The sequence below is a fragment of the Orbicella franksi genome, chromosome 3 (genome assembly GCF_964199315.1).
Source record: "Orbicella franksi chromosome 3, jaOrbFran1.1, whole genome shotgun sequence".
Classification (NCBI taxonomy): Eukaryota; Metazoa; Cnidaria; class Anthozoa; order Scleractinia; family Merulinidae; genus Orbicella; species Orbicella franksi.
The window spans coordinates 1,248,507-1,270,174 of NC_138147.1; the positions used below are offsets into that span (position 1 = coordinate 1,248,507).

The 21,668-nt window shown below is 38.6% G+C and overlaps 2 protein-coding genes across 2 annotated transcripts; both read right to left on the minus strand.

The window, feature by feature from the left end:
• Window positions 1–390: 390 nt before the first annotated feature.
• Window positions 391–6,732, minus strand: LOC145480563 (terminal nucleotidyltransferase 5C-like). Its single transcript, XM_081458802.1, has one exon. It carries the CDS (start codon window positions 5,018–5,020, stop codon window positions 3,878–3,880), a length of 1,143 nt encoding a protein of 380 aa, XP_081314928.1. The 5' UTR covers window positions 5,021–6,732; the 3' UTR covers window positions 391–3,877.
• A 78-nt stretch (window positions 6,733–6,810) lies between these two features.
• LOC145480562 (protein GDAP2 homolog) lies at window positions 6,811–19,743 on the minus strand. The gene is made up of 14 exons (XM_081458801.1): window positions 19,352–19,743; window positions 18,716–18,858; window positions 15,458–15,509; window positions 15,179–15,280; window positions 12,574–12,662; window positions 12,269–12,342; window positions 12,087–12,174; window positions 11,014–11,097; window positions 10,116–10,281; window positions 9,412–9,488; window positions 9,123–9,199; window positions 8,118–8,257; window positions 7,759–7,957; window positions 6,811–7,653 (listed from the first exon to the last, which is right to left on the minus strand). The coding sequence occupies exons 1-14, from the start codon at window positions 19,516–19,518 to the stop codon at window positions 7,597–7,599; spliced, it is 1,515 nt and encodes a 504-aa protein (XP_081314927.1). The 5' UTR covers window positions 19,519–19,743; the 3' UTR covers window positions 6,811–7,596.
• Between the last annotated feature and the right edge of the window lie 1,925 nt (window positions 19,744–21,668).

Below are 21,668 nucleotides of genomic sequence, written 5' to 3' on the forward strand. Positions count from 1 at the left end.
GCATTGTCGTATAGGAAAAAAAAAACGTTTTCAAGCCATTTCAAAGGAAAACAAGGATGAAATTTCAAAACAACACTATCTATGAAACGGTGACTTTACCATCCAGCCTGACCGTCAGAATCATAAACGACCGGATTATTTTTATTGTCACAGGAAATGATCCATAAAACTGAGTTGAACTGTAAACAAGTGGGATGCATCATTCCGGGTCTATATCCTTCCCAGTTCAGTTTTTTTCAGTTTCAAAAAGAAGATCATTTTTGATTGATAATTTCAAGGTTGCAAAAGTATTTCGATACGAAATGAATTCTTGAAAATGCCATATTCAAATAACTTTTCTGCTCTGCAGTATTATATTGAAATTTTAGTTAGATGGGGAGAAATGTTCCAAAAGCAAGGGAGAAAAACAAGGGAGGTGGATAATAACCGCACTAAGCCAGTCCAATTTCTCGCCGGCTGCCGTGTCTCCGTGTTTTCAAATCCAGGGCGATCATTCTCACTTCCCCTCTCCACTAAACACTGACAAACTAAACGTGCGAATATCGAAAATTTATCAGTTTTAGATCTTAAGTGTGAGATCAGCTATTCTTGTCCTGAAGTGAAAGGTGAGAGAAGATTCTCCAGGTCACGGAATCGATATTATAATGGGTCATGGTCAAATGATCTAGAAGGATCAAGTTGAAAAAATCAGGGTGCGAGAACAAAGCGAAGCTGGTTGACCCATGCCTAGTACTGTGGAACCTCGATTAAACGGAAATATCTCATGAAGTCCTCGAACGATATTCTTCGTCTCACTAATAGTGAAATATGTTGAAAAGAACCCCAATATAACGAAACTTCGATATGGCCACGAGCATATTTTGTCAGTCTCTTGGCCCTTCGTTATATCAAGGTTCCAATGTATCTTAATCTGCTATCGTTTAGACCGTAGTTTTATCTTTTTGCCGACCAAATGTATCGAATGGAAGACTGAAATCATCAGCGAAACTATGAAGGCCCCAACCTGACCACTTTTTTGTCTACCCAAACCACCAATGGGCTACTATATACTAAGTGGCATCCCAGCTTATCAACGAAAAGTATAGTTCAGCGAAGCTTTTACATAAACAGTAGACAGTTAAAACAACAGGACTTACCAAAGTTTCTGATAGACTTACTCATTTGCATTGCATTGTTAAGGTTACTCAAGCCGGTGTAGAGCGGAACGGCATGCACTACACATATCAGCCGATTAACCTCGAGTTGCGACGAAACATTTCCAGTTGTACTGCTTCTTCAAAACATGCACCTCAATATATGGGAGTTGGGCTAAGCAACTTTAGTCCCCCACCCCACAACAGCCCCATTGCTTTATTTTCCGTTCGTTCTCCAAGAAAACTGTAAACTGTTGGAGCAGTCTACCGATATGAGAGCAGTGGCTCTACAGTGTCTACTTCACAGTTGTCTCAGTAAATGTCTCATGGTGTTGCTAACATGAAACAAAACACTAGACCGAAGTTATTTTTGCTCTGGGTATTCTAGGCGAGCCAAACGATAAGATGGAAATATGGAAATGAAAAGCGATATCAACATGACGTGATATGTTCAGTGTCTTTCCGTGAAAATAACAATTTAGAACATTATTAGAACTCATCAGCATACTATTTTCTTCTGCAAAATTTTAAATGTGAAATCCTTTGTTTTCTATGTACCCCGGCGGGCTGGATAATATGAGTAACCTTTTATTAAAACATATTCAGTTGACACACCTGCCAGAAACAAGTGATTGCCCAGATATTTGTTGGTTTAATGATACAAAGCTTGCTGTTTAAGCAGCGGTCTTGTTTTGAGAGAAGGCATCATTTGCCGGCCTTACTTGTATTGCAAACTGTCTACATTATATTTGTTCTCTCCACGACTAAGTCAGTATTGCCCTGGACTGTTTCTGGGGTTGTTTCGGAGCAAGAAGTCCACTTTCATTTCCAAGTGTCATTATAGCAAGTACATCCCCTTTGAGGTGCTTGAAAAACCTTGAGTAAGATATTCGAGGAACACTTGTTTTCTATTGACCCGATCAACGCGGCTCGACTCGCTCCACTGGTGCAAAAAATCTTCGTTACTACCGCCACTGATTGATCGATATTTTTTTGTGATTATTATTTCTTACTCGCCAAAACAAAGTTCAACGCTGACTAGGCCCTAAAAGCTTGGGTTTTTTTTAATATCTCACATGAAGACAGCGTCAGGGATGCCACTTAAAAATTGCTCAAAAAGGTCATTTGCATATTTATAGCAAAGCTATATGTTGCCAACCGCCCTCCCAAGGCTCTCCTTCTTGAAGACAGTGGTCGGGTGGACATGCGCTATATTGCCTTTCAACATGAATTATCTTCACAGTTGCCCGGGAGCGATTCCATGGTCCAGGAATTTTCGGGTGAAATTCACACGCAGGAAAATTTGAAGGAAAATTTTAAGGCAATCGGGATTCTTGGTCTCTTAAATGTTATTTTTTAAAAGGTAAAATTATCCAACAGAGACCTTGGAACAAAGCGAGAAACGATACTGGTCTGTAAGGGAAGAAAAGTTTCCAATTGTCTTCCTTTAACGCCCACTCGAGGAGTGCTGCCGAACGTTCAAAACACAAACGGAATAAGAATTTATAATTGGAATGCGATCGCAGCGGGAATAAAAATCGCTACGACTGGAAACTTTAGAACAGCGTTTTTTGAGTCAGTGACAAGTTTTGTCCTGTTGAAAGAGTTAATATCTACTGTCAAGATACGGGTTGCCGCACACTCTGTCAAGCAAGGCTCAAATGGTTCCGGCCACGGTGAACAAAAAATGTCTTCTTAAGCCAAAACCCCGAGGAAAGATTATTTATACCTACAGCTAGCTTGGTCTAAAATGTTTCCTTTCCATTAGAAAAACCATTCTTTGTTTTTTGTTTTAACCGATTTTCGATTTCAATTTACAGGGAAATTTTCTTTCACCGATAAATTGATCGGAAATGCAAATGTTTGCTCTACACTCGAGACACACTTGAGTTGAAAGGTAGAGCGCTTCCTATTGGTTCACAGGTTGATCGACCCTCCTCTGATTGGCTGATGGAATTAAGATCATCAAACCATTTGGTGATGCCAGAATTAAAAGAGATTTTTGAACCGCAGCGCCAATTTCATGAGTAAAATTTCTTGACATGTCTACCCCATCCATGGTTTGCAAAGACTGACATAAAAATATTGAAAAATGGAAATATCAAAATTGTGCGAGCCAGAAAGTAAAACACACAGGGTTGCGTAATTTAGTTCCGCCCGACCATCACACAACATAAACAGAAATCTAAAAAATATATTTTTCATTTATTTCAAACACAACCATATATAATTTTAGGATGAAACGTAAGTACGACGTTCATATATATACTCTGCCTATTTACGTGATAAAGCTCGTCACAGCAAGCGTCCACGGCATTGTTCGTCGTCGTATGTCAGTCCATATTTCAAAGCAAATCCAACACTTCTTTTGTGAATTGCGAAATGATACATATTTGGCGTGAAAACCTAGCCGATACATTTGATCGTTCCAAAGGACACGTTACAATAATTCTCGGGCTAAGGAACATATTTTTTTTGTTCGCTTTCGTTTAACGGCAAACTAGTAGATTCATAAACTCCCTTACAAATTTATACAATGACAAACAAATTAGGCAAGTCTCTACTGTACCTAAAGCTACATGTATTTGATGTTACGAGTTTGAAATGAAACAACTTCAATCGCTCGCTATAAAAATATAACCGCGCTGTCGACGCTCGGTATACATAATGACGAATGCGACGAGTGTCTTCTATGGGATGTCGTGTTTCGGCATTTCATTACACTGACCTTCTTGAATCGCTTGTTAAAAACAAGGAACTAAGTTGTTGTACGGATACGGGTTGTAGTTCTGGCTGCTCTCCGACACAGGCACCATATAACCACTACCAGGAACCAAAGAGTAAGTGTTATGGCCGTACATCATCACTGGCATGTAGCTCACAAAGCTGTGCTGTTTGGCCAAACAGTCTATAAGTCGAAGGGTTTGTTTTCGTTCGTGTCCCATGAGGCAAACCGTCGAAGAAGCAACAATCTGATAGAGAACCATCAAATATTCATATTGACCTCGCTCGTCTCCGATGAAATGATTCGCTAAGTAGCTCTGCAACTTCTGCTGCTGCTGCTGAAGATCGTTGAAGTCGATGAAGAAACGACTGCACATGTATCTCTCTAGGACCTTGATCTCTTCGAAGTTTTCTGGCACATAATTCCGGACCAAGAGATTGCAGTACTTAAGCAGACCGCCTCCTCGTATTTCCTCTGGGTTACGGGTAGCTATCAGTTTGTTGTCTAAATGATGAAGGGCAACTTTAATGTCACCGTAAACCGACTCAGCAACAACGGTGGGGAAGAAATTCGGCTTCATTGGCACCGGTGACAGCTTGTAGAAGCCAAAGAGTGAATCGAGAATGATCTGAAACGAATCCACCGAGAACTCAAACTGCCTACGCATCGAGTCGACGAACTTGAGTTCGACATTTTTCCCCTCGTTGTTCCAGAGAGAAATTAGCGACCACCGATCGTTGTCAGTCGACACTTTTACCATCTTTTGTACGTAAGCTTCCTTCAAAGTACAGCTATTCATTCTATCCTTCGACACTCCGATGGGAAAAAAGTTGAGAAGGGAGTTCAACACGACACACTTGATCTGTTGTAAGTGCGAATTAGAGCGAATCTCCACTCCGAAGATCAAGTCAATGTCATTGTAGGCACAGTTGCTCTCGGTGCTAAGAATATTACTGGCAGTACTTCCATTCAATCTCAGGTCTCGAACTTTCAATCCTTCGTCCTTCAGGCCCGCTGTCACCGTTTCTATCAAGTCTTTCAGGGGAACTTCGAGCGTAGGAAAATTTCCTCGGCCGTGGATGAAGACGGTTTGGCTCAAGACACTGTGAAGGCGATTAACCTGGTCGAACGTAAGGACTTGGCAGTTATTTTTCAGCTCCATATCTTCAGTTATGATGAATCGTCGTAAAATGTTTTGAATCGATGAAAACTTTGTAGTTCAGCTGATCAAGAAAATCACTGACAGCGAATTCTCCGATGAAGTGAAGCCAAATTTTGCCTACGACAAGTAGATATCATGTCTCAGTCATAATTTATACGATCTGATTGGCTTAGAAAACAATACAACACAATCACTTGGCAACAGCACGAAGGGTAGGGGTGACAGGTTATTATAACCAATGACATGATAGGTTTTTTATCAACCCACAACCCGCCCACAATTCACAAACAGACATTAGACAAAATTTCTTGTTTCAGCTATAAGAGCTTGACTGACTTCCTGTATTTTTGTCTCTTTTGAGCTTTTTTTACTAGGCCAAAAAAAAGAAAAAAACAACTCTGACACAAAAAAAATTCCCTCAGAACACAAGTTCCCCTGGGAATTTAGTTTATTTCGAGAAGATTAGCGGCTTGGAGGTCATTAGGGAACATTCGTCAACAATTTGAGAAGGCGAAAAATACCTTTATTTGTCCTCGTGCTTGGCATCATTCATGAATAGAAAAGCTTTTTTAGATTTGAAAGTGACGTCAAAGATTGTAAGAGATCTGTTTTCTTGTAAATTTAGTGGGAATCTATTCAGACTTGAGAATTAATTGCTCGGGCCACTGTTCAATAAAAAACCCCTACTAATTATTTATACATAAGGACTGAAACGATTGCAAAGAAAAAGCATCCACTTTTACGTCTGACAATTTCTGCGAGATCACGCAGAGTCTACTCTGTACATGTGTAATAGCCGCCCGAAAGAAAGGATCGGATAGAAAAAGCCTTGAACGTCATTATCAACGGTATCTCAATTTTGTTTCTTTCAGTGAGAGCGGCTAAAACAGAGGCAAGCCGAATCGCACGACGAACACGCACATACCACACGGTGCGAAAATCTCTTAGGTGAAGCCAAGGAGAAAACAGGAATTCGCTTAGAGTCAGTTTCAACTGGTGGAAATTGATTTTCCGCCGGATATACTCATCGTAACTAGTTCGTACTTTTAGTCGTTTTAAAATATCTCGGTCTCCAGCGGTCTAGTAAACACCACCGAGTTCTAATACTAGACAGAATATGCTAAGAAGTACATCATGTGAGGCAGAAACCGGCTTGGAATATCCATTCCAAAAGCAAGTGAATCTAATATCAGTTTGTACAAGCGATCTTTTTAAGTCATATGTACAAACGGGAAGAGAATCTTTCTGGGACAATTTTTTTTCCGACCTTTCCCTCACGTCATGCGGTATAATTTACATTTGAATCTAAGTCACTATTTTCTAAATAAACTTCATCACTTAGTTTAGCTGAATGTGTTGCGTTGGCACAGCGATTTTTATTAACAAGAAACGTTCTTTTCCTGGTCAGATAGCATCGCTAACACCTACTCCTATTGTGAAACGACGAAAGTGAGCCATTGAAATTGACGCGATATGTATGAACACACCTGCCATTTTAAAGCGCGCCCGTAAGTGGAAGAATAAATTCCAAGTAAATAGTATTCCTGTCTTTCATTTTTCAAGCTTCTCGAGAGATCGATCTTAAAGTTGCGTTAAAATAAGACTGATAAGAGACGGGCATTCACCGCGAAGCGCGTTCTAGCGACCTAATTTAAGAAATGATGTGGAACTGATGCCGGCATACAACAAAAAAGGGAATTCTCATTATTCTCACTACCGACAAGGGAAAAGGTTAAATTACTCATAATAAAACAACACAGGAACTTCCCGCAAGCGCTAGCCAGTATGTCTCGATTTATAAAAATAGCTTTATTGCTCTTTATATATTTATAGTACAGTTCCTTGTCGTCTTTTTCTGTGGAAATTTCTTACGCTACAAGCACTGCATACAACTACAACTACATTCTGTAACTGAACTATGGATCATTTATAGAAAACGGAAATTCAGTACACACTAAACTATATTTAGAGAGAGTCAATGGACGAAAACGATCAAACTTCTTTACGATTCTTACTCCGAACAAATACAATAATTATTAGTGTCTCAACACCTTGAACCTGTTGAAAATAACATCCGCCAATGTTCACTTGTTTTTTTTTTTAATCAAGCTTTAATAAATGGTATGTCAACGTTTTCCTCGCAATACTGCATTAACCTGACATCAATTGCATGTGGTTAAACAAAACATTTAACACACAAATTAAGCAAAGAAACAGGCAAAACTGAAAAAATCTCGACTTAGAAATGAACTCAACATTTCGGCTCTCAATGTTTGGGAGGAAATTCCCATTTTGTTTTTCTGTATTAACATGTTTAATTTGCACTACGACTAATAGACTGTATTTCCTAAAAAATTAAAACAAGTTCTATCAACTCCAAATCTCCCATTTGAAAATTCCATTGATATTTAAGGGAGAATAACAGATAGTTACCATTCAGTTAACCATCAACTGAATAAATACTGATATTTTGTGTTTCAGGTAGCACTGTGCTGCAACTTGTCTTCCAAACAACCATTCAAACAATCGCCAACAGTCACAGGTAGATTTGCCACTTAATATCTTTTAACGTTTCCTTATAGACTTCCTGTGCGGTACGTACTGGCTGGAGTGTGGTAATTATTGCCATTTTCCTAATGGTAAAAATAACAGACAATGATCGACTGACTACATGATTCGTAACACAGAAATAAAATTTGATTGTATTGCTCAGTAGCATTGGTTAAACAGGTATTTACCTTCATGTCATACTCCAAAACAAAAGCCGGTATTTCCAGTTGATCTGGGTCAATCCAGTCATACAGGTATTGAATGCCAGACAGAAAGTGTACTTTCTCTTTAATAGACGAAGCAGTGAAAGTCGTGAAGAACCATGTGACAATTCTCGCCCAGAGGGTGGGGTGCACTATATAGAATGCCTTCAGGTTACGTCGATACCTATGTTCAAATGACAAGTGTTAGCGCCATTCAGCCCCTGGTTTATCAAAGTGAGCGATATCGAGACTATTCTTACAGCTTAGTTTTCTCCCACATGGTTGAATTTTAATCAAATTCACTACAATGACAGGAACCTAAAAAATATAACGATAAGACTAACTTGTTATCCACCAGGTGATATATGTCCTTCAAGAAAGACAGAGGAGGCTGATTTTCCTCGGAACTTAGCGTATGCAAGTACACGATAACGTAATCTCTGTTAACAATCTTGTCCAACACATAGATAAAATATGCCACTGCCTGCCAAAATACAAACAACAGCTTGCATAAGGTATACAAACATCAACTTTTAAAAGCTACCCCACAGACAAACGATGAAAGTTTGTGATTCACTTTAGTATGGCTCTGCAGCACTGAGTCAGTTAATGTAATATACCACAAATTTGTTATATGAGGCCTTCTCCCCTCAAAACAAACCTCTTCATTGAACACAGAAAAACCCTCCCATAAAACAGTGACTTTTTTATGCTTTTTAAACATTTCCCTACGACCAGTGAGCATGCAGTATCCAAAATAATGTCGAACCGATTGCATGCTCTCATAATCCATAAATAAAACCAACAAGAGAGATTTTGAAGTCCACGGCTTCTTATCAGAATTCATTTTTATGTCGAGGAAAAGGTTGTTGTTATTCATCGTGGTAGATGCAATAATAAAGTGTATTATCGTTTGTCTCACGATGTAGTCACTTGAGATGTAGATCGCGACGTTTCGACTACTTACTGCTGTACCACTGTTTTGGCTACAAAAATAACACCACAATAACATACTTGAATTGATGCAAATACAATTCAAGTGGACCACCCAGCATTACTATTACTTCCCACTTTTTCACGAAGCCTGTCTAAAGGTCAAAGGACAGTAGGACACGCCACAATTTGCACGGGTGTTAAGCATCTTGTGAATTTGTACCATACAAAAACTGCAATGTAAATTGTCACTTTCTGACTTTTAGAATAAGAATCGTGACAAACTTTTGGCTACCTGTTCTACTAATTTAGTTGTTCCTGACCTTGATTTCTGAAAATAGTGCTCTCTTGAAAGGACATACGTACCACCCCTCCCCTTGCGAAAGAAGGTCACTGACACAAATATGGAAACACACCTTGTTCAAGTCGACATTTCTTGCTTGAAAATGCCGACCAACAAATACTACAACAGGTCTGCCTAGGAAATCTACACCTGTAAGATTAAGAATTCAGAGATATCAGCTTTATATAACACCTTTCTCATTAGTGTGCCTGTAAGTGAGTGGAAAGGAACTGCTGCAAATTAATTACAGAACTACCTACCATGCTGTGATTGACTGGAAGACGTGCTTTTGAAATAAGACTGCTCAAACGAAATGAGCAAAAATGTCAGTACTGACTGGTAATTTACTATAGCAAACAGACCTGACTGGTATACCATCTTAAGTCTGACAAGACTTGACAAGTCCTCTGTCCTAGCTCGTCGTAACCATCTCTGATACCTGATAAAGAAATGAATATATGAACTTTAAACAGATGAAAACAGTAAATACAATTTGCAATTTTCCATGCACTTTGTCTTGAAACTTCTAAACAGTAAGAAAACTTACATGAAACACTTCAATGCTAAACATATCATACAATGCAACAGTGGTTAAACACACAGTATGTACACGGTGAACTCTGTCACACTGCTGTACGATGTGCAACACATTGACTGGTATGAAATATAGCAACAACCAGGTTCCATAATTATTATAACCACTCGATCTTTTTGAGTCTTTTTTTTATCTAATGGAAATTTCAAACTTCTCTCCGACAACAGTGGAAAATGAGCTGCTATCTTTCACAGAAGTGGACACAACTAAGCTGAAGCATAATATTATTTGTGACAAAATCACTGTCAAACAGTTATGGATATGAGAAGACCATTATTTATAATAAAATTATTGTAGTCATTTGGAGATCATATGGCAGGCAATCAGAAACAAAATAGTGGCACCCATTTATTTCAATATCTTAGAATTTTTCCATAAAATGGCTTATCAAATACTTTTAATTAATGACCCCATATACCTCATGAACCTGTCTTCAGAGTTTGATAATTTGGTTAACTAAGTTTGCCTTACACTCTCTCATGCTGAACGGCATGCAGTTCATTGGGGGATCTTTGTAATCGTTGTCTTGTTAGCTGGTCATGATCTCCTGCCATTGCTGTGAAGGAATGTTTTCCAATAGTAGATGAATCCAACATGTGAACAGCACCAGCTTCTTCAGCTTCTTCTACTTCATCATCTGCACACACACACACACAAAAGAGAGAGAGAGAAAGGCAACAAACTCACCATGAGAGTTAATTTACCTTTACCAACTTAAAACTGATACAAAGCAAGTTGCCTATCATAATCATTAAAATAAATCAGAGCTCAATAACATTACAGCCAAAAAATTGAAAGAGGGTGAGAGCAAGGCCTCTTAGATTAAAACGACTTTTTAAAAAGGTTTTAGTTTGAAAGGAGGTTTGACTTATAGTCAAGATCTTTTCACAACTAGATCATGAACTTAAATATCTTTATTGACATGCTGCAAGGGTTTGGCTTGTGGTGTCACAGTCTATTTTAAAAAGACATTCTTATGTTTTGTAACTTTGTAAATTGGTTATTGACTTTTGTCAAAGTAGTGAATCTAAAATGAGATGTTAGATATGAGATGGTCTTAGTGATGTTCAACAATAAATTATCAATGGCTTTTTAATGGTGTCCTTACTTTTACACAACAAACCTCTCTACATTGTACTTAACATGTATTTATGGCTGCAAACACCAATTTTGATGAGACACCACCACCTCATTTCATTTTGCAAAATCAACAATAACCAAGCTATCATGATCAGGATGCACATACAAATCAAAAACCAAATAATTTAAGTTGATCAGGGAGCATTATGTTAAACTGCACATGCCACTAACTTCTCACACCTTACACTAGCCATGAATGTGTATGACATAATGATGTACTAAAGCATACCATTGTCAAAGTCTCTTTGTCCCAGTGGTTTATCCATGATCCTGATTTGTCTTTCAGCAATTACTGGCTCACCATTCTCATTTCCTTCAATTACAGGAGAAGACAGTGATCAACTTTGACTTTTGACACACATACAATTGTTAATGCTGTATGTGTAATTTAAACAACTACTGTAAATTATCATAATACTCTCTTAACATTATTTGAGTGAGCTGAATATAACTGACTTGACTTGACAACTAGAAAATAGAAAGGCTTTATTTTTTCTAGTAGCTATTAAACAAGCTAATTTTTCCACGAGAAAAATAACAAAAGCAATAAAAATAATACACTGTAAAATACAGATTACAATTCTGTACAATATTTACAATTAACAGCTAAAATGAAATAAATCTGTATACTGAGTATTTTAAAATACTATATTTATTAGGTCGAATAATTAGGTTTTAACAAATTAACAGCCACTTGTGAGTATGCTATAAATAAACCACATTATTCTCATTATCATTGTCATCATCATTATTTTTTCCCAACAAGCCAGAATAGAACATTTGTTGCCATGAAAAGAAAGTTTCCTCTAGGTACAGCTATGCACCAAAATTATGAATAAATTAAATGGTAAATTCAAGCCATATCACTAAGTTCATTTTCTTCAATGGCATTATCATCATGTTCCTCGTCAGCATTCAGTTGCTTGAGTGCATCATTTGAACAGATATCAAATTATAACATGGTGTTGTAACAAGTCAAAACAAATTCAGTGAATGGTACTTAATTTTTTACTGTTAATGTAATTTTCCAACCAAGCTCTTGATTTCACTGTTGCCAGTATTTTTCAAAGCCAAATGTTTGAGATATGTTTGAGAATAATTATGAATTCAGTCATTGTGAGACAGGTTAAATCAAACATTGCTTAAGGTAACAGAGCAAACAGTTTGAGTGAAAATTTCACCAACTGACAGAGCCAGAGACAGAGAATGGTTTACATGTAGTTTGAACTGTTTCTTCCCACGAGAACATAACCTCAGTCCACACTACAACACATATAAAGCAGACTGACAAATTTATCTCACCAATATCATCAGGGAGTTCATTCAGTGCGAAGTCCTCCTCCTCCTTGTTTCTAGGAAAGTAGAGAGGCATGACCTTCCTGTAAATGGCCTGAAAACAATTAAATATGAATCAAATTTAATACCCCTGACTGTAATAATAGCTAGTACTTGACTAAGACCAAAATCACTTCATTGACCATCACCTCATCAGCATTTTCAACAGCAAAAACAACAAGTTCGATATCTGCAAACTTTTCTAGAAATCGTCGGACAGTCCCTGTTAAAAGAGGATACAAAAAAATAAGGAAAAAAATTGTTTCTGTTATTAACGCAAACCAAGGTAGCAATAAAAATAAATCGTCTGATAGCAATTCTGTTACCAATTGTTTGGTGCAAAGCCATCAAAAGTGAAAAGAAACAAGAAAAAAGTGGTGACCAGTGATCGCTTTTGGCCCATAATTTTAATGTACTAATAGAAATTGTTGCATCTAAAATGTAAATTACTTACGCAAAGCAATGTGAGCACCATCCTCAGGGGGATACCCTCGTCTTGAAGTGTTTATTACACAAAGACCAACTGATGCAATTCGTGACTCCCTAAAAGATAAAATGCACATGTGGTTTAAAACACATCAATCAGCTCAGTATATCCTTAAAGTATTGAGATATATATCCTTAGAGTATTGCAGTGGAAGTGCCAATCTACAAACCCTTTCATGGAAGGTTTTGCCTCATTTTATAAAACCTGTACAAAAAAGTCAATTGAAAATAAAAATCAAAGTGGCTATGAGCCACTCAAGTTGGAAAATGGATCGTCTGTAAACAGTGACAATTTTGATGCCACTGACTTGAGGTTTTAATCCACAGGTTAAGTTAAAGTTAAAGCCCATAGTGCAAAACGCAACCGCAAGAGAATATACAAGGAGATGTAACACTGTTGAAAACATTCATGAGGTTTTCAGTCCGAGAGACCGAGACAATTATAAAGAAAGAATGGGGGCATCAGGATTTTCAGTTTTGTGGTTTGGGCTATTTTTTAGCTCGGTTTTTCGGTTTTAGTGACAAAAGACTTGATTTTTTTGGTTTTGGTGTTCATTGCGGTTGGCGGATTTTTTGTTTTTTAGCATCTGGTTTTCGGTTTTCATAAAAAAATACAAGTGGTTTTTCGGTCTTGGTATCCGATGAGGTTTTTGGTTTTTCCTTTATTGTCCTATTTGGGCTCTGGTTTCTCTTCGATTTGAGTTGCAATTGATCTTGAATAGCTGTGAAACACCGAAGTTATTGAGAGGAATGCATGACAAACTAAATGTCACGGTAGGGGATCACACGTCTTGAATGACGCCCGAGACTTTGACCTTGCAGACCAGGGCAATCATTTGGTCAATTGCCACCGTTCCCCCCTGCGCCAGCAACGGAAGAAGCAATTGTGGATTGCGTTGTGTTTTTTTACGAGGAGGGGAAAGGTGGCGAGAATTTTCAAAAGAAAAACACATTTAGATGTAAAGTGAAAAGGGAAGAGAGAAGCCTGCAGAAGCTAAGATACTAAAAGATACGTAGGCTTCAGACAAGCCCATAACATTCACAAATACTTTGATAAAATCAGTGTTAGTGTAATTTGCCCTGTATGCCAAACTTGTCACCATTGTATTGGTTTTTGATGGTTTTGTATACGGTTTTCCGTTTTGGGCGGATTTTTTTGCGGTTTTGCAGTTTTGGATGATTTTTTCTTTGGTTTTGTGGTTTCTAATATACCCCAATGCCCCCCTCAGAAAGTACCGCTTCTTGTCCGATCACCAAAGCAAATAATAATTCTCATTTTCATTCCTCTCATTTTTTTCGTTCCTTATTTTCCCAGCCAGTATCAGTTATTGTTTTTCTATCTTTGTTACCTTTTCTCATCTTAGAAATTAAAAAAAGTGCGTTCAGCATAGAGTCACTATACCACAAGGACAGCACCACGTCTCATCCACTCAACAAAGTTAAGCCCTGTTTGGCGGGGTTAATACTTGGATGGGTGACCAAATACGAAACTGAAAACCCCGTGTTGTAATAACTTCTTTTTTCCCCCTTCCCTTTTCAAGGCAATATTAAAGACTGCAGAACTCCCAGCCTTGTGTAATGTTGGTCCTTCGACATTTATTTATCAACTACTTTGTTCCTCATTTCGCCATGTCTGTATTTACATGTTTAATTAAAACATTGTATAAATAAACAGAACACGTTGTTCCAATTCTCCTCAATTCTCGCCTGTTGATCTCCTAAAACATTTAATCACGGCTTGAATCATTTGAAAATTCATACAGCTCATCAATTTTGTGACTTTCAATGTCTTCTTTTTTTGGCAATCGAGTATGGTGAAATCTGCATGAGCGGGCACATTCGGGAAATGAGCTATTTATATAATAATTACAGGTAGCTTCTATTTAAAAAAACGTTTGTGCGAAAGTTCATTCAATGTAGAGCATTTTTTCAGTAAGATATTGAGTACTTGCATCAGAAATTCAAAGAATACCTTACTTGACACAGTGCAAGCGACCGTAAAACGGCCTTAAATGGTGGATGTTCCAAACCTGGGGGGAACTCCTATATGAAAAGATTGGGGATGCTCATCGTCTTGGGTACAAATCAAGTATTCTGGTCTCACTTAAGGTGTTGACGACAAAATGTCACCATTTGTAGCTGTGAAAGTAACCTTTAGGGTGCACTCGAAGAAATGATAATTAAAAGAAACACTCTCATTTAATTTCTGTTTTTAGGCTTGATTTCCACTGATCTCTCGAGTATGCTACTCTGGTCTACAAGTGTGTGAGGGATACTTCCTTGAACAGTGGCAAGTAATCGAACCTATTCTGTTTTAAGTGGTATCTTTTAGGGGTCTAATGAAGCTTGAGCAACTCCCGTATTAGGCTCCTTTAGGAGTAAAATTCAAATTTTCCAAAAAGCATCCCTGACCTTTTCATATTGGAGTTCTCCCCAAGGTTTCAAATGTCTAACAGGAAGTGAAGGAGTGAAGGAGTGATGGGATGAAATCGCTTCAACACTACAACTTGGAAAATAATATTTTCCAAGTTTAAAAAGCCAACACGACTCACACTTTGAGTGATTTAACACACCTCACAATCTTCATAACACTCCTGTAAGAAGAGTAGAGAGCACTTTCTGCTGCAGTCTTGTATTTGACATTGTATCGAGGACCAACAGTATGAATAACATATCTGCAAATACAAAACAAAAATAGCACGTGCATTATTCTTTCTTTGATATACAACTCTCAATCCCAGGAACTTTGAGGAACAAAAAGTGCAATCAACAGCCAACACAACAACTACAATGTTGCAAATAATCAAAGTGATGTGAATAATTGTCAGTGATCTGTATCATTTGCCACCTACCTTGCTGGCAGATTGTAGCCTTTTGATATTTTAGCTTCTCCAGTCCTACAACCTACCCAGGGCAAAACATTGATTTATGTCATCTTATTTTATACCAACTGAGAGCAAAGGAGGCAGATAGCTTAAACTATGTTTATGCTGTGCCTTAAAGGAGGTCACTCAATTCTTGACATACTCTCTCTATTACAGAATATCCCTAGGTACAAACAATAGAGAACATGGAATTTCCTGAGTGTACATGACTGTATATGAGCATTATGACAATTTCTTGAATTAAACAGTAGGCAGCATGGCTGAGTGGTTTAAGGCACTGGTGTTGTAATACGAGGTCCTGGGTTCAATGCCTCCACCCTGCCACTAGCAGGATTTGTTTCTTGGTAGTCCCGAGTTCAAATCCTTGGTCATGCTTTGTAAATAGCCAACTGATCTGCCTCCTGCCAGTTGGGATTTTTGTTACGCTTATTTGAAATATTTGTTTCCTTTCTTTCAATGACCACTATAAATAAGATTTACATTCTTACATTTACATAACAAAACATAACTTTCCCAGTCAACACAATTTTCCCCCACCCCAGGAATTGCATGATGAACAAAAATATGTTTAGGAAACAAACAAACCTAGACCACCAGTAGATGGAAAGATGACTGTATCAGCAGTAAACTGCTGCACTTGTTTATCGTGATTACCGATAATGGGTAGAAATGCTATCCAGGAACAGCAATTTCATACACTCTGCAATGACTGCAAGTTACTGGCATTATGCCACAGCCTTGGTACGAACAACTACAGGAAAAGCACTCTCGGTGATTGTAATCACTAAGAATGGCCAGGTTTGACAGCAAAATGTGTTGCAACACCCATGGATTAAAAAAACAGAAATCCTGGAGTTGGATTTAGCCATATGTACAAATGAGTCTGGCTTCATTTCGACGTCGTTCTAGCCACATTGGAGTACAAGCGCGCATGGCACGAAATCGAGCAGCGAAGTCACGAGATGAGAAAGTGAGCCTGCCCTGATCTCCACAAATTTTTCATTTCCACCCCGGAAACTGCAGAAAAATAAGCCAACTAATTTTCACCGGAAGTATGAACTTTGGCAGCTCAGATTTCTCGGGATTTCATAACAACATGCAGGTGCGATATACATTGTTGATAAAGTTTTGCCAAAGAGAAACTGTCAATGCTTATGTCTAGCAAGGACACACACTTGATTTCAAGTGACCTTGCTCAATTGGCAGTCTGCACTCTGATGATGCTGGTAAACATGCAAATGCCTTCGTATTGTTTTGTTGCCCACTTACAATCACATATGCTTGTAATATTTAACTCTTCTCATATGCAGCTGGCAACATGACAAGTACGTCTTGATACATTAACAACTTTCAACTGCTATTTCCTGCTTCCTCTTTAGTTTGAAATTTAACCAGAAATAGACTGGGACTTTGTTAAAACATCAGTAATATCGGCACTCAACTCTTCCTCTGACTCCAAATGTGGATGACTTATTTCTTATTGAGAGAACGTGCGGTAAATTACCGACTCTGTGGGGATCTAATCGCTCCTCATCAAAAATAATAGATTGACAGTTTTCTCATCTTTCCTGCATTTCGACCAATGGTATTTCACTTCACTCAGGCAAAGCAGAAATGAAAAAAAATACAGAGATCAAGGCAAGCTCACTTTCTTGGCCTCTTCACCAGACTCCTTCCCGCCAAATTGCTTTGCTCTCCGCCACTCACGCGTGACTCAAAGGTGAGCCTGCTTGCAGGCTAACGTTGTTCAAGAGAGGGCCACTGTAGCTCATTAAGGAGATGGGTCACAGACCCCAGTGTTTGATCGTAACAGTGTTTAACAAAACAAGCGACTCGCAACTAGTACTATAACTGCATACCTCTGAAACACTTTGATCCAACAAATGCACTTCAGGTGCCACATTTATACATATGGCAGAAAGAATGTCACCTTAACACCACTAACATACTTGATATCTACAAATAAGCTTAAGCTTTCACTCAGCCAATCTAGCATTCACCCTAAACCCAGGGGTTTTGTTAACATTCTCAGCAGGAGAGCAACTGGTTTTTACTGGCACGAAAAACTACTTGAACTGAACTTCTAATACAAGAAAAATCTTCCCCTAAATCAAACCAGGTGGACAAAATTGCCCTCACTACCAGTCAATTTGCTTGGTGCCTACCAACTACGCAGAGAAAACCTTCTGCCAAGGAGCGATGTTTCGTCGAAAACTGTGACTTCCCAGGGCATTGTATTAAACTTCAGGGCAACTGGCATAGGTAAGATGCTATAAGCATGATAAACAAAGCTACTGCCCTCAACAAAAAGCCCTTGAAAGTTTTGGGGAATTTGCCAATTGGCCATTGTAATCAATGACTAGCCCCAAGGGAAACAGTGAGTTTTGTTTCCCCGAGACCCTCAGTGTTCCCCGAGGCAAAGCCAAGGGGAACATTGAGGGTCAAGGGGAAACAAAACTCTCTGTTTCCCGAGGGGCCAGTCATTAAGTGTTGTGTTATACCTCCTGACTCAAAAATAGAAAAACACTGCGAAATTATTTGCTTGACGCCTACCGTGGCTGTGCTCGCAGTACGAGTGACAGTCAAACCGAGCTGTCCTACCGAAACAACATGATAACAGTCTTTTTCTTCGCAGCTAACAAAAATAAAGACAATTAATACTTGAGTTGCTTTGCCTTCTTCTAATGCTTAACTCAAGAATTCTGGTTTGGTTTGACAAGGAACAACATATTTTGTCGTAAATTAATGGCACAACTTTTTTCCTACCTGGCGAGTGGCGACAGTGATCAAAGAGTGAGTTGCCGAACGCGGTTGACCCATTTTAAAAGCTTGAAGACACAAAATGTTCAAATTTTCCCCTTTGTTAATCTGATATGTTTTTGCCGAATTATAAACCCCTTTTCTTGAATAATGAATACCTTCTCCGGTGAGAAACGCTGCCCGACTTCAATGGCTTTTTGACATCAGGCCGACTGGCACACAAATTTGCCGCCATTTCAAGGTGCAGGACCTGATCAAGTGTGAGTTCGAAAGTTCAAGTTGTTGTTTCCCTAGGGAGTTAGTGAGTTTTGTTCGCCCTAGGGAGTTAGTGAGTTTTGACCCATGGCATGTGACACGTAATCCTCCAATTGGAAAACGTATTTGAGTTGGGAGGTATAACAAGCCCAATTATCCCTCTTCTCCTCAGTGAGTTGTCATATAATTGTAACAAACAAGGCACCTTACCAAGTAATTGTGTTTTACATTCCTGTAACAGTTCCGGGCCAGCTAAACGATGGATTCTTTCACTTAACACTCCTCTGTTACTAAGAGATTCATTTGTTGTGTTTACTATTGCAATTGTATTCAGTTTAGTAATATCACCGGACCTACAAGATAAATAACAGAATTTAGCATTGACTTCATAAGGAGTGATTATGGTAATATCTATCAATTATGGTGCAATATATTAAACATTACCAACTTCGTATAAATTGACAACTGGAAACTTGAAATCCTATTCGAAAATGCTTCACAAAATGTCACACCACGACGACTCTCAAAACAGTTCGGCCTACAATTTTCGTAGATCTCAAAGTCACCCACACTTCCTATCTGTAAAATATTGAATCGATCATGAAATTTAAAAAATATATATTTGACCGAATTTGAACCCCTAATTATTTCTTTAAGGGATTAATTAGCTTTTGGAAATTCTTCGCTGGAAACCAATGGGCCAAGCTAAGGAGATACAGACGATTGCTGCATGAACACTGATATTTTTCAGAAAACAACATATCTCTGCACTGGCATATCTTTTACACCTAATTAAAATGAAAAAATCTTGTTGAAAAACACAAATAAACGTCAATAAATACACACCAAAGAGCTACTTTAGAGTTTAAGTCTTGGCGAATAGGAAATGGATTCTGTGTTCTTGCGCTACTCGCTGGCGATCCTGCGTTTTCATAAGCCGGAACCGGAGTGGAACTCCATCTTGGAAGAGAAAGAGCGTCCACAATAGGTGCTGTCACTCCAAGAGGGTCCATGGCACTGTCACAAACACTAGCTCAAATACATAAACTTAGCTTAACCTCGTGCAGCGAAGTAAAAACGTAACTCAAAATGTAGTAGGTTTTCGTGTTTCTCGGATGTATTTCGAAAGAGGCAAATGTGCAGAAACGCACACATCACTGGTCAGCGAGACCCGTGCTTCATATAACAAGCCTTTGTGTGTACCTCCTCACCAACCAATCACGTGTACCGAGTGTACAGCCACCTTCACAATAAGTACATTACTTGCAAAAAATTTCTCACAAAAAAGTGTCCAAAAATGAAACCGTCCGAAGTTTTAAGGATCCGAAATTTCAAGCATCCGAAAAGTTTACAGTACAGTATAAAACTTTTATAAGTACAATACGAACCTCCTTGGGAGAAGCCATCACACATGTGTTCAAGGCCAATATACATGATGGAGCTAGAACTCGGATTAAGCTTTGCTAGTTCTTTTTATCACTTTATGGAGCAAACTCTAGTTGAGACATCGCTTAAGATACGTAACGGCTTGTTAGAATTTGAGGTATCTACTCGTCGGTGTATCTGTAAAACCTTGAGGATGGAGTAGAACTATCCTTTTCCCAGGCCCCGCCCGCACTACCCCGGAGAAATTTGAAAACGCAGATTTACTAATTTCTACGTTAGGCGTACCACACTAATCCGTTACGAAGCTTTTTGAAAACGCTCTTTAAACCAGAGGAATTTGAAAACACCGGCGTTGCGTTTTAATGTGGACGGAAAACATTTTGAAAACGGAGCTTTACGAAAACGATGACCTCACGATAATCATGTGATTTCCCTTCCAATCAGAAATCCAAAATGGCCGGTTATTATTGCGTTTTCGAATTTCTTCGCCGCCGTCATGTGGGTGGGGCCTTAGATGTTATTTCGGTACCAATTAGTGTTTTGCAGGCGTGTTGACTTTAGCTATGTGTCCGGAATTTTTGTCCGAATTTGTCCGAAGTGATAAAAACAGTGTGCGAAAACTAAACGTCCGAAATTTTTTGTAATTAATAATGTGGCTTTATTTGCGTGACCAAATAATTTCATACAATTATCAGGCCAGCGGATTAGACCCACATGACTTAAGATAGACCGGCTCATGACGCACATGATGAGCACGCTCAAGGTGAATGATCTTCACTGCATTTACCCCGTCAGGGGTACCCTGAGTCTGACAGGTCTGGCTCCCAATACCAGCGGTTCAGGTTTTGAGGGGTACCCCCGCGTCACTCCTATCATTCTTTTAAGTTTGAACTTTTCGTCCCTTGAGATCGATGTTTAGGTTTATACCTCCTTTTCCCCTTCTGGCACCACATGATTCAAATATAGATGCTAACATATGAAGAATTGATGTAATTTAGCTTTAATTTTTAAAATTTGTATTCATAGTTCATTCATTGTAAGTTCATTAACTTAGTTAGTGCGGACGTAGGTCTTGCCTATTCTTTAATTTGTAACCTGCTTTAAATAAACTATGTATGCATGTACATGTATTTATTACATGGTTAGCTCCGTGAGCGGGCAAGATGAATCAAATCCTGCACTGTGATTGGCTACCCGAGCGGGCAAGATGGAGCTATCTTGCCCGCTCGGGACTACCCGCCGTAGCCCGCAAGAAAAATTTCCCCGAAAGCCATATAATAAATCCTTTATTGAGCAAGCTTGTTCGGTCAAGATGGCTGGATATTGGCCTTGTTCTTTTTTTTGCGAGTTTATGGACCGAGACGGAGTCGAGGTCCATAAACTCGCAAAAAACGAACTTGGCCAATATCCAGCCATCTTGACCGAACAAGCTTGCTCAATAACCCATATGTATGTTTCGCGTCTTATTATATTTGTTAATAGATTTATACCGCGCCAATAATTTTATTCCACGCATATTACAAACGTAGCTGTAGCTATTGTGGCGCCATTCTTTGGAAGAGTCTTCCTTGCGACTTAAGGGAAGCAGATGTCCCTGAGGCAATTTAAACGCCTTCTCAAAGGAGATGAATAAGGTAAGGTATTCATGGATAACAGCTTTTTTTATTTAATTATTTTTATTATATTAGACATTATGCATTAAATGTATTAGCTGACGAATTTTTTACCGTGTTTATGTACGTTTGTATCCCTTCCTTTTCATTGGTCCAGATTCCAC

Excerpts from the sequence above, each read along its gene's own strand:
- LOC145480563 (XM_081458802.1), bottom strand. The coding sequence starts at position 5,020 with ATGGAGCTGAAAAATAACTGCCAAGTCCTTACGTTCGACCAGGTTAAT.
- LOC145480562 (XM_081458801.1), bottom strand. The coding sequence starts at position 19,518 with ATGGACCCTCTTGGAGTGACAGCACCTATTGTGGACGCTCTTTCTCTT. Across the intron at positions 15,281-15,457 it reads GGCTACAATCTGCCAGCAAG|ATATGTTATTCATACTGTTG; the intron begins GTAGGTGGCAAA and ends TTGTATTTGCAG. Across the intron at positions 7,654-7,758 it reads TTTTGGAGTATGACATGAAG|GAAAATGGCAATAATTACCA; the intron begins GTAAATACCTGT and ends TTTTACCATTAG.